At 36.7% G+C, this 13,548-nt stretch overlaps 1 protein-coding gene across 2 annotated transcripts in view; it reads right to left on the bottom strand.

The window, feature by feature from the left end:
- Positions 1-14: 14 nt before the first annotated feature.
- The window catches only part of TDRP (testis development related protein), a 45,810-nt gene continuing 32,276 nt past the window's right edge, over positions 15-13,548 (bottom strand). For both annotated transcript variants that reach the window (XM_083348178.1, XM_083348177.1), the window contains 2 exons: positions 5,064-5,167; positions 15-4,499 (listed from right to left, as the gene is read on the bottom strand). In XM_083348178.1, the coding sequence (XP_083204304.1) occupies positions 4,154-4,499; positions 5,064-5,167 (450 nt within the window). In that variant the 3' untranslated portion in view covers positions 15-4,153. The remainder of the gene's footprint in view (positions 4,500-5,063; positions 5,168-13,548) is intronic.

Raw genomic sequence — 13,548 nt, forward strand, 5'->3', positions numbered from 1 at the left:
ATTTTAATTAAGTTTTTATTCATCTGTGAAAATACTATTTTTAAGTGAAACTAATAAAATACAGAAAAGGAAACATAACCATTAAGTGACTGATTAAAGTCACATAAAGCATTTCATCTTCATTGACTTCAAGCCAAGAATTATGCATAGATGTAGTGAAAAGGCAACATGAACAACAAATGAATCATTACATTTGTGCAACTTTCAAGCCATATGTTTTTAAAATCAAATAGTTACAAAACAAAAAAAGATGTATTGTTTAAAGGAAGGCTGACATGTATCAAAGTACTGATACATGAAAAATGCAAATAAGTTGTCAAGCAAATATTCACAAGAAAATTATATTTTAAAAATCTACAAAAGCACATCAATAAATTATATTAAAATTTAATCATTGCCTTTAAGAATTAAGTAGTTCTGCTCTAGGAAAACATGGACATAAGCCAGCCAAAGTAAAGAACACTTATATCCCATGAATTTTTATGACATTAAACATACAGAAACCAATGTAACAGTGTGCAACTTTTGATAAGACTCTGTGCGTGTTTATAAAACAAGTTCCATAGCTTTAATCTCCTAGGACCTAGGCAATAACTTATATATCTCAAATTCTTACTTTAGGCCTGATCTTTGGACCTTTTTCCTACTTCCAGAGCACATGGGATCCAGCATTAAGACCAAATAGACCATATTGCACATTACTGAACACAAAAGGATCCAGCATAGCAACTGATAGCATTTTAGAATTCCTATGGCAAGCCATCACTCCATGTATAATTTGCAGTGAATGACTTGGGGCCTGTTGGTTTTGTGAAGGCTGTATTAAAGGATTGCCAATCACGATTGGGGCCAATGAACAGAAAAGCTTTTGCAACAGTGGGGCCAAACCATCCAGTTCAGCTTCTCAGGTAGATGAGCTTCATCATCACAACTCGTTACTAATACTGTGAGAGCTTAAGCCAACACATAGGATGCAGATGATGGAATTTGCTTTACTATAGGATTTAGCTTTGTAAATCTACCCATCATTGTCTATATAAATATAGGACAAACATGTGAATATAATACATGGAATTAGGCTAGAAATGAAAGAAATGACATCAAGGTGAAATACAGGCACTTGACAGGTATAATACGCAAGGCAGAACTTCTATCTGTAACAGTATAAAAAAGTTTCCATAAATGGTAAGAATGCATATTTGACTCTTAAAGTTTCACTCCTGGATTTGTTTCTATGTCAGATCTCAATGCCAACATACTTTTGCTTTTTTTGTATGGTTATCTTCCATAAACTGTAAACCAAAGAGGTCTTTGCATAAAGAAAATGGCTATATTCTGGAATTACTTTCAATTAATTTTAAAAAATTAGGGCACATATTAGATATAGTCAGGTAGTAAATCACTTTCAACAGAATACACATATTTGTAAAGTTTTCTCTGAACTTGAAAGGGGTCTTAATATACTTTTACTCACAGTGTTTAAATACTCTGTTTTAATTTGCCCAAACAAAGCTTATTGTAAATTATTAGTTCAGCTATAACGCTACTATAAAATCCCATTCCTCCATAGCAACTATGTTTAGGCTACAATTTTACAATCTGGTGTTTGAAACAAAAATGTTGCCTATCTTTCTTCAACATAGGGCAGATGCCATTAGCTTGAAATACATCTGTCAATAGGGGAAATAACCCAAAAAATGGTGTGTTAATAGCCCACTTTCAAGATTCAGGGTGGGTATGGCAGCCTAGTCCACCAATTTTTCCATCTGCATGCAAGTCACTTGATCACAAGATACTGCTTGGCATAAGGGCATCTCAAAAGTGCAATAGAGCAGCAAGGAAAAATGCTCAAAGACATAAGACAGCACTGATATGGTGGAGGAAGGCTATAAAATCTTGGTGTATGATTGAGAGATATTGTATCTCTGGATTGTAGCCATAATTTTTATCTGTGATATTTTATTTTTTATATAATCTGAAGCTTTTACCTGTAGGGAGGGATTATACCTTGGAAATGTTCTGCATAGTTATAAAACAGTCCTGTTAAAAAACCTGATTCTTAAAAAGAAATTTTGAACATAGATTTTTAGTTTATATATTGCTAAACAGGTCATTCTATAATGACCAGTGGCATGCATGCTCAAAATCAGCTTCAAGTAAGGATTGGTAACTAAGAGGCAAGAAATATGCTACCATCCTCGATTAGATACTCATTTTGCAGAACCTGCAATCAAAAAATAATCAAGGTTTTTTAAGGATAAGGAAAACAAAAACAGTAAATTTCTCTAACCAAACATTTCTATAGCAAACTATTATAATTCAAGGCACTTTTACTATTTTCTTCAGTTTTGAAATCAGTAGTACTAGTAGTTAGCTGAGCAATGGCTCTTTGGTAGCTTCTCATTTAACTGTAACTATCTTCTCCAATTCAAAATTATTGGATTCCCTTCACAAGGACATATTTTGTGTAAAATAATTTTTAGCAAGTTTAATCTTTGAGGGAACTTCATACATGGAGCAGTCAGAAGACTGGAAAAGATGCTTATAATGAAGAATGCAAAAAAGCATTTGTCTAGTATGTTTCCTTATTGATTTGAAGGAAGTTGTTCAAAGTCATTGCATTTCTTTCTTCTCTCATGGGGACACATATGCATACAAAAGTACAGTGTCTTCTATCATGCTAAGTACATACATGGGACAATTTTCAATAAATGTATATATAAAAATATCCTGTTGAGGATAGAAGCCCCACATTAATGTTAAGGGAGTACATTTCTTCTGTTCTCTTTGCACTACGAAAGATTCTTCTTCTTCAGTAATAGTGTTAGCAGCAGCTAGCAAATAAACTGTGTAACAGCAAATTAAAGGAAGCATTTGTAGATAGCCAAGACAAAATGTTTGTCACCGTGAGGATGTAAAGAAAAGAGCATAACCAATTAAATCCTACATAGCAGCAAAGACAAAGAGGATCATGTGGACAAAGTATAAAAGGACAAAGATTGAAAAGTAATTAATCTATAAAAGGATTGTGCACAAATTGAGTGATAACATTTCTTATAGGCTAGACTTTATGAAAGGCTTGATTTCTTAGTTTTCTAAATAATACAACAGACTAAAAAATACCTCATAATATGCAATGTTATTATCAGCAATGATGGTAATACATTCAGTGACTCAACTGAGTAGCAATAGCCACCTGAAAAGTTTCCATATTTGCTCTGATGAGGAGCTGTTGCTTCTATTTTTGCTACAAAGCGGAGTCAAACTATACCCAGCTACTTTTGTAAGGATAGAATTTGTGCTTAGGCTGACATCTGAGTTTTGTTTGCGGTATATGATTCGGGATGATTGCACTTCTGCTTTACCTGAATGACAGTTCAACACCACAATATGCAGAATCATTAATATGCAGAAACAGTTTTTCTTCTGTTGTAAACATGCGTTTGTGGCATGTTTGCAACAGAAGAAAAACATTGTTCTTGCGCTTCATATTTGATTTGGTCTTTTAGAAAAATGCAGAATTTTGATAGGTCAAAATGTCCATCTTAAGAACAAGAAAGCAATATAAAACTGGAACAATGAGGTATCAGCTGCAAACCAGCATTTTCACAAAACAGGGAAAGCATTCAAAAAATTTACCTGAAGTTCAAGAAATCTAAAACTTACATTAACGCGTTCAATATTCAACCAGTGTATATAATCATTTCAGTTTTTAAAGAGCAACTCAAGATGACAGACAGTGTGAATGTGGAAATTGTAGGCACAAAGTTGGTGTTGAACTTTGTTCAGTGAGGTCTAAGAAACCAATGAGTCAACTATTAAAGAATTTGAATAATGCAGTTCTGTAAAAAGATGCAGTGTGTTGGTTTGGTTTAAGTACATACATAAATCATCTAACTTAAAACAATATTCAGAACATTCCACATCTTTTGCAGATACATGCAGAACAAAACGTTCACCTTTTCCTGTGGACTGGGTGGGTCCAACTATTCTAGTTGGTGCTAGCATTTGTGGAACAAGTTCATAGTATTCTAGATGTATTCTAGAAAGGCATACACCTACCCATCCCAGATTCAGACTGGCTATTCTTGCAGAAAAACATGGAATACACTGAAGCCAAAATGCTCCACTTTGTCATAACTCATCCTTGATATCATTCTAGTTCTTCCCAGTTATCAGTTAGGTTACCTTTGCTTTGTCGCCTAATGCTGACCAACCTTCCAGCTGACTTAATACTCCACCTTGAACTATTCCCTGAGCTTGCCAGGTTTGTGTACTTTGTTGAGCCTTTGGTTTCATCTTCCCAGCCTGACCAAGATGAAGAGTCACTTAGAGTATTTTCTGCATCGCTGAGGTGGTCGCTGGCAGCAATCTGGGGAGGTTCCCATCCTTCAATCTCATCGGGCTTCCTGGAATGGATGTTCTGTTTTATCACCAAGCTGTCCCAAAATCCACCTTTCTTTTCTGATTTCAAATCTTCTTTAAGTTTCATATTTGTTCTGGATAATAATAAATAGTTTATTGGGAAAGCATACGAAAAAAGGAAGATATTTCATTGTCTGGGAGTATGTGCACATTGTTTTATCACTGGTTGAAAGATGATGCATAGGTTTTTTCCAATATCCGCCTCTTATTTTTCAAATTTCACTCACTGACTATATTTAGCTCATTTAAGCATTCATTTTTATATCTCTAGCTTTTAAAAAATAGCTAAAGGCAAAAAGGGGCGAATGTAAGATTAACCAGAATAGTAAACAATTAATTTGCGAGTCCTTTGATTTCTATGAATTGGCAGCTCTAGCTGTATTGGGAATAATGGGAATAATGTCGGTTTTTCCCAAGTCATCTATAACAACCACAGCTCCTATTCAACGTAAATCTTTAAAGAGAATGTTTTGTTATGAAAAACAGTACAGAATTTAACTGTATGTTGTCTAATTTTCTGGAATCTTTGTTACTTTTTCCGACGTATTGCCTTGATTCTAGCTTTAATAATTTGAGTAAACTTATTACAAGACAGCTTCTTACATTTAGTATCGTTTTGCACTCCATTATATACATACCCTTTAGATTTTGGAGATCTGCATCCTGTTAATAATTGTTGTTCATCATCTTTATTAAATATGGAGGTTACTTCTTTCCAACCCCGAAAACCTGCACCTTGAACCTAATAATGAATATAATAAAAATATTTATATTTTTCTATGAAAATATTTCCTAAAATCTATGAAATATGGCAACACTGCAGAAAAGGCTAAATATTTAAAAGTATATTTTCTTTCATAAGTTTAATATAATTTGAAATTTCTATTGTATTCTAGTTGCAACTTGTTTTAAAGCAAATGTAATATAACTATAAGACAATAATAGTAATAAACCCTTAAATTTCCTAATAGATTTCTGTGCTAATTTTTTTTGGCTTTACAAAAATATTAGATTCAGATTCATCTCAATGCTTTTGTTGTCTAAAGTGGAGACTGGCAGTCTGCTGTTTGCAAAGATATTACCCATACACAATATTCACTGACCTCCAAATATATTTTTACAAATTAAAATATTTTTTAAAAAAACTTTACAGTGCCAAAATGTCATGACATTTTTACCACTTTTTTAAAAGATTACTTTATTAGTGTTCCTAATCTGCTTTAATATTTAGAGGATCCGGAAAACAATAACAATGCTTTAGTTGTTAATCTAAATATTACATAGCATCTTTGTAAACTTTTTAACCTATACTGCTCAAGAATTAGATATAAATGTTAAATTCATGCTTTAGAGAAAAACACCTGCTTAGATCTATAAATAAAACAAATAAGTATTACAAATAACCATCTCGGAGTGATTCTAAACCTGATTTTATTTATTTTTTAAATTTATAATTTATTCACCCAGATTAGAATCAGAAACTTCTCACCCCCATGTTGTGGTAGATTTCAGCATCTTTTAAAACTGTTGCTGTCATATTGTAGTGAATTGCCCAGTATCCGGTGAAATTCAGCAGTATAAAAAATATAAAGAAATAAATGATCCTTGTTCTTGTCTTAAATATGAAATCAGTCCCTCATATCACATCAGAACCATACAATTTTATATAAAAGAGTCCAGCTATCCCTCACTGTGCCTTCCTGAAATATAGCAGAAAATCCATTTTTATTTCTTAAAGTTTTAAAAATCTGCTGATTATAATGGGTTTTGCACAAATTTTGTAAATGTTGGCGCACTGTGACTTTATAAAGAGAACTACAAGGTTGCTGGCTTTCTACACAAAATCTAAATGGTGTATTATTTGGCTGGGGAGAAATTTTTAACTGAATGCGATAAAAAGAATCTCAGGTAAAACATTAGCATGGCATTTAAAAAACTAAAATAAAAGAACTTCGAACCATCCCATTCAATTTTCCCTTGCTTTTCCTGTTTCTCTGGTCTCCTTCAGGGGGAAAAAAAGTTAAAATCACTAAATCACACTGAGTCCTCACTTTATATATAATATATAGAGAGCCTTGGTGGAGCAGTGGGCTAATGCCTCCTTAAGTAACACCAGCTGCCTGCAATCAGTGCAGGTTCGCATCCCACCAGGCTCAAGGTTGACTCAGCCTTCCATCCTTCTGAGGTAGGTAAAATGAGGACCCAGATTGTTGGGGGCAATAAGCTGACTTTGTAATAATGCCGCTTGGGGGGGGGGCAAAAGCCCTAATAAGCAGGCATATACATAGAATGAAGGCTATTGCTAAACACATTTAATCTGTGCTTAGATTGTAAGCCGCCCTGAGTCTTCGGAGAAGGGCGGAATATAAATGGGATTAAAATAAATAATAATAATAATAATACTGCATATATTAAATATATGTGTGCCACTGTTTTAGTGATGTTTCTGATGAACAAATACATGTAGGAAAGTAATTTCGCAGCAGAATTAAATCAGTCTCTGTCTGGTAGTAACTTTTGTTTTAGGAAATGTTCAAAAATTCTATTGCAGGATGTACTATATATCAAAGGAAAGTTTTAAATTGGGCCTCTTCCTGGAATGTTAAAACAGTTTCCCTTAGTTTGTTATGCATTTTGGGGGGAGAATAATACATTTTATGACTTCAATGAAATTCCTGTTATTTAAGCAATCACTTTTCATAATACTCTTTAAAATGTACCATGAGACAAAATATAGCATAATTGTATGCCAAAATATTTCCAGTTTGTTATAGTAAGTTAATGGTTTTATCAAGGAAGTAATAGATTTTTGGTCAGAAAAATATCTGGCATGAAAATATGTAACTTTACATAATCTTTCTTTTTTCTTAAAAAAAATAGCCTTGGCTTACTTTTTGAGAATATTTAAATATTTAAAATTACATAATAAATTATTTAATACTCTTTATTATTACTGCAGATCCTAGCTAAAATAGTGACTTTATATTCATTCTTTTATATATAGGTATGACACTGTATTAATGGTTGACCTTCCATAAATAATAAACTGATTATATATTGTAATTTAAACTGCACATAATTGAACTCTTGTATTTCTATCACTCCTATTTATCTATATGCTGTACTGAATAAAATCACAATTTTAAGGGGAAAAAACTGCTAACAAGTAATCATCACTTGTTAATTAGCACCACTGATTTTCAAATATGAAAATGTTTAAATGAAAATATTATCTTTCAAGGATAATAAAGGAAAATTCATTCTTTTATGACATTAATACAGTCTCAGAAGTAAAAAAGTAAAGGTGTATATTTGTGAATGAAATAAACGCAAGGGTCAGTTTATTATACTAAAAAGAATAAAATAAAGTAGTAAGAACAGGATAGTAATAAATTATATGCAGAGGAATTTTAATTCAAAGTTCAAAAACTAATGTTTATTATTTTTATCATTGTAAAACATAATGGCTCAGCGGTTAAAGATGCTGAACTCGTCAGTTGGAAAGCTGACAGCACAGGTTCGAGACCCGAGCACCGCATGATGGGTGTGTGTGTGTGAGCTCTTGTTCCTGCTACACCTAGCAGTTAGAAAGCATGCAAATGCGATTAAATAGGTAGCACTCCAGTGGGAAGCTAAGAGCATTCTGTGCGCCTTTGGCATATAGTCATACTGGCCACATAACTATGAAAGTTGTCTTTGGAAAATGTTGGTTCCCTCAGCCAAGAAACAGAGATGAGCACCATGCCCTAAAGCTGACATGACTGGACAGGGAAATCTTTACCAAATATATCTACAGCATGATTACTAAACAATGGATAATTGTCTCAATGTATATACTGGAAACATGAAGAAAACTGCATGATTTGATAAGGAAAAAAAGCCTTTCAAAGGGAAGTGTTCAAAAGCACTTCCTAGGATTAAAAAACCCTGGAACAGCAAAAAGGACACAAACTCCATAGTTGAAAGGAAAATTATGTAGGTAATCCTCAACTCACAACTCATTTAGTGACTGAAGTTACAAAAGTGCTGAAGTGACTTACAAGTGCTCTTTGCACTGATGACCCTCACAGCATCCTCCTGATCACATGATCAACATTTGGACACTTTGCATTTATGATCGTTGCAGTGTCCCAGGGTCATGTGACTGCTATTTGCAAACTTCCAAGCTAGCTTCCAACTAACGTCAATGGAGGAAGCAAACATCTGATTCATTAATGATCGCAGTGATTCTGTTAATGAGCCCAGCAAAAAATGATGTATGATTTGGGCACGACTCACTTAACAACTGCTTCATTTAGCAATGGACAGTCCAGGTGCAAGAGTGGTCATAAGTTGAGAACTACCTGTACTAGTTGTATATTATTGCTAATGATAATAGATTTATTGTACACAGGATAGTATGATTTTAATTTCTTGGTTTAATTCTGTAAGATTGCCAAGGATACCTTTGGAAAAAGAAAAAATTGAAAGATAAAGCTTTTATTAAAATCTAAATGTAACTTTTTATCTTAACCTGTATGACATGCTTAGCGACTTGTTTTAAAATTATAAAATCTAATATCTGCATAGATTCAAACATTTTTAAAAAGCTTTTTAAGTTCACTGATGTTATATTATATGGCATATTGTAATTCAATATATAGCCATAGTATGTTATCATTATCTTCATCCATCAGTAGATCAGTCAGTCTCTATATTCAAAGATATATAGATGGAAAATGAAATCAATAAATTCATGATTCTTAACCAGTTGAATCCTATTATGAAATATTCACATACTAAATATCAAACCATTTGCAATATCATTAATTATGTTATTATTATGCTTCATCGCACATTCAGCCAGATATCCAGACAGGATTTTTATCTATGTATCAAGTCCTTCCCAAGGATCTGGGATAGGCAGATATTGATGTTTGATAGGTTTTAGAAGTATTGGTGCAGGATGAAATCTGTTCTGAGTACAGGTGACTTTTGCAATTGACTGATGGTGAATTTGTCAGTGCTGATGGTATTCAAGTGGTGCTTCAGTTGTTTTGGGATTGCACCCAAGGCACCTATTTCTACTTGCTTTCTTTTGCCAGTTGTTCTATTTCTATTTGCAGGTCTTTGTGTTTTGCTCTCTTTTCCAGCATTTCTCGTCTATTCTGCTGTCTCCAGGTAACTGCCACATCCACTATCCAGACTTTTTCGTCTTTCTTACCGACAATTCTCAAGTACCTATCGGTTTGAATTCTAGCGTCCCAGAGCACTTTGGCTTCTTCATTTTCTATTACTTTCTCCATCTTACGGTCCCACCAGTTCGTGCTTGCAGGGAATTGTATTTTTTGCAGATCTTCCAGTGCACCATTGTTGCTATTATTTTATTTATTTATTAAACAAATTTATATGATCACCCAACTCACATCCGGTGACTTCAGGTGGCTTACATTAAAATCCATAATGTATGCATAGGCATCTCTCTCTCTCTCTCTCTCTCTCTCTCATCATCATCAGTGGTACAGAGAGTGGAGTTTGCTTATGTACAGTGTTGGTGGAGGTGTGGTTTCTCCTTGGTTCCTTGATTAGGTTCCCCCCCCCCTTTCATTGTTTATATGGGTGTTGGTTGCTGGAGTGGATATGTTCTTATCTTTTGGTTTCCTCCTTAGCTTTTTTATTACCTTTTTGAATGATGTGCAAATGTGATTTATCTCTGTAGCTACTGATGGCTGATTTGTCTGAATGCCAAGTTTCCAGCAATTCCCTAAATCTTTTTGGATTTAGCTTGATCTGGGATGCTCAATTTCCCAGCTGAAACTATGTTCAAGTCTGTCCATGTGCTGTGAGATTAAAGAGTTTTCATCATGCCTTCTGGCTGCTTTTTTTCATGGATGTGCTCCAATAGTCTACTGCTGTTGTCCCACAAATGGCTGTTCTAGTCCTTACACTGTATGTTATAGATGAGGCCTGTTATTATTTCTTGGACTATGGGATCTTTTTGTTTAAATAAGATACTTTTGAGACCTTTGGTTGGTTTGTGTGCTACAGTGATGCCATGTGATTGTAATAATCTATAGACTATCTCTGAAGTATGGCAGTGTTATCCTTCTTGGTTGGGCTGTAGTGGCATGAGAGATCAGGCACTTTTGAGCGGGTATTCATTTTGTCAGCAGATGCTATATAAGTGGCCTATTTCCTTTTTCTGGTGTCCTGGGTTGCTGCAATATATTTGTACTCATCTTAATAATAATCTTACACAGCTTCTCTTGTGGGAGTTGGGATGTTATTTTGGTAATGAAGCATTTGGTTAGTATGGGTTGCTTTTCAAGAGACTTTCATTTCTAATCAAGGAACTATCAAGGGGGATCTATGATAACTCACTCAAGCCAACTTATGGACATGAACAACTCACCGTGGGACAACTTACCATGGCCAACTTGCCACAGGACAACTCCCTACAGGACAAGAGTTACACTAATATTGAAAAAATGGTGGAATAGAATCATTAAAAAAGGATGCCAAAGGAGGGGGAAAATGAAATATGAATGACAAAAATTAAAAGTTTTAATTATTTTAAATAATTAAATTGAATTGTTAAATTGCCCTGTGGTGAGTTGTCCCATGGTGAGTTAGCTATGGTGAATTGTTCTGTGGTGAGTTGGTTTGAGGCAAGTTGGCCATGGTGAGTTGGCTGTAGTGAGCTGGCTGGGATGAGTTGGCCATGGCGAGATGTCCCATTCCGCTGTCAAGGAGAAAACCAAACCCCAACACTGGCAAGGCAAGCTACTATATATAAACAAGAAGCAAACCCAATACTCACTATCACTGATGATGTTACCTAGCTGGGTAATGAAACATCTGCAAGGAAACAACCATGTCCAGAGTGTACTAAAGACTCCACAGCCAATAATGCGTCCACCCAACTGCTAAAGATTTGTTACATATTTAGAGAAGATGATTTTGGTCTGGGCAAAATTTAAAATTAATTCCTGCTTATTGCAGTATGGAGTGGTTGCAAAGCTCTCTTAAGGCTGACTGGAGCCACAGGTAAAATTGCTGCATCAACATTATGGAAAAATATACTGATACATCTATGGACCTGTTTAGAAGAATGAAAGTGTGCTTCTTTAGAGGAAGCCCCAAGAATTTATGTATTAAATGAAACTGTGGTCAATACACATTTGTCTAACTCATTTCCTTATAGATATTAATTTAGTGACATGTCCTTGATTGCTACACTTGATTTTCAGTCTTGCATCGTCATAAATTTTAAATATCAAAAGCAGCAGACATTTCTCTACTGAAGTGTTTTTAAAGTTTACAGTACAGTTAGGCCTCCACTTGGAACCACAATTGGGCACATAATCTGAGTTGCTGAATGAAGACACCATATGATTCCTTTGCTTAAAGACCACAATACTTGCTCTCCCGATAGCAGTCTTTAAGAGACCGTGCAGGTTATTAAGTGGAGCACTGGGGAGAGGACCCGGGCCTCCCCTGCACGGGATGGCAGCAAGAAGGCCTAGGTCTCTCACCATGCTTTGGAGACCTTGGCTCTCTCCCTGCCCCACTGGAGGGAACAATCACTAGAACTATGACTTTTGCTAGCATTTTCATCAGATTTGAGGTGTCCGTTCCTCCAGCGTGCCGTGGGATGGACTTCAAATCTGGAAAAAATGCTAGGGAACACTACTGTGCTGGAATGGTCAGAATGCTGGCCTTTGCTAGTGTTTTCCCCTTTCCTCCAGAGCAAATACCTCTGGAGGGGAAAATGCTAGCAAACATCCACATTTACTTCCCCACCCTCCGAATGCTAGCCTTCACTAGATTCACTCCCAAAAAACAGTAGGGTTCTATACATCAGGGGTCCCCAACCCTCGGGCCGCAGCCTATTACTGGGCTAGGAGTTATTTGGAACCGGGCAGAGAAGCAATGGGCAAACGTGTGCAAGCAACGGGCGCACGTGTCCACTGCTCATGCAAATGGAGCAGCACGCATGTGTACGCTTGCCGGCAGCTCACACAGAAACAATCCCTTTCCCCCTGACAACCGCCGGTCACAAAACTGGAAAGGTTGGGGAACTCTGCCATATATGTGCCGCCACATGTTTGTTGGACCCGTGTCCCTCCTGGCTAGTCTATGCATCTCGGGAGGTTACACGAGGCTGGCTCCAAGCAGTTATCAATGCCTCACTGAGTGAGGGGTACTTCCCTGCCGCCTTGAAAGAGGCGGTGGTAAAGCCCCTCCTCAAGAAACCGGCATTGGACCCAGCTGTTTTAAACAACTTCCGTCCTGTCTCCAACCTTTGCTTCCTTGCGAAGGTCGTTGAGAGCGTGGTGGCACGACAGCTCCCTTTGAACCTGGAGGAAGCTAAATATCTAGATCCATACCAATCGGGTTTCAGACCCGGGCATAGCACGGAGACGGCATTGGTCGCACTGGTGAATGATCTCTGGCGGGCCCGAGATAGAGGTTATTCCTCTGTCCTGGTCCTATTAGATCTCTCAGCAGCTTTTGATACCATCGACCACGGTATATTACTGCGTCGTCTTGAGGGGCTGGGAGTGGGAGGCACCGTTCTGCGGTGGTTCTCCTCCTACCTCTTGGACCGTTCGCAGACGGTGTTGGCAGGAGGGCAGAGGTCAAGCCCTAGGCCTCTTAGTTGTGGAGTGCCTCAGGGATCGATGCTCTCGCCCCTCCTGTTCAACATCTATATGAAGCCGCTGGGAGAGATCATTCGTGGCTTCGGGGTGAAATATCATCAATATGCAGATGATACCCAGCTATTCATCTCCACCCTGAACCAACCCAGTGATGCCCTCGATGTGATGTCCCGTTGCCTGGAAGCGGTACAGATTTGGATGGGAGAAAACAGGCTTCGACTCAACCCGGCCAAGACTGAGTGGCTGTACATACCGTCATCTCGTTTAGTCCAAGAGGTTCCATCTTTGACTATAGGAGGAGAGATGTTGCCTCCCATTGATAAAGCACGCAATCTGGGCGTCCTCCTAGATTCACGACTCAGTTTTGAAGATCATATTGGAGTCGTGGCTAGGGCGGCATTTGCACAGATTCGCCTTATATACCAATTGCGCCCCTTTTTGGACCAAGATGCCCTACGTACAGTCACCCACGCACTCGTTA

The sequence above is a fragment of the Vipera ursinii genome, assembly GCF_947247035.1.
Source record: "Vipera ursinii genome assembly, chromosome: 1".
Taxonomy (NCBI): Eukaryota; Metazoa; Chordata; class Lepidosauria; order Squamata; family Viperidae; genus Vipera; species Vipera ursinii.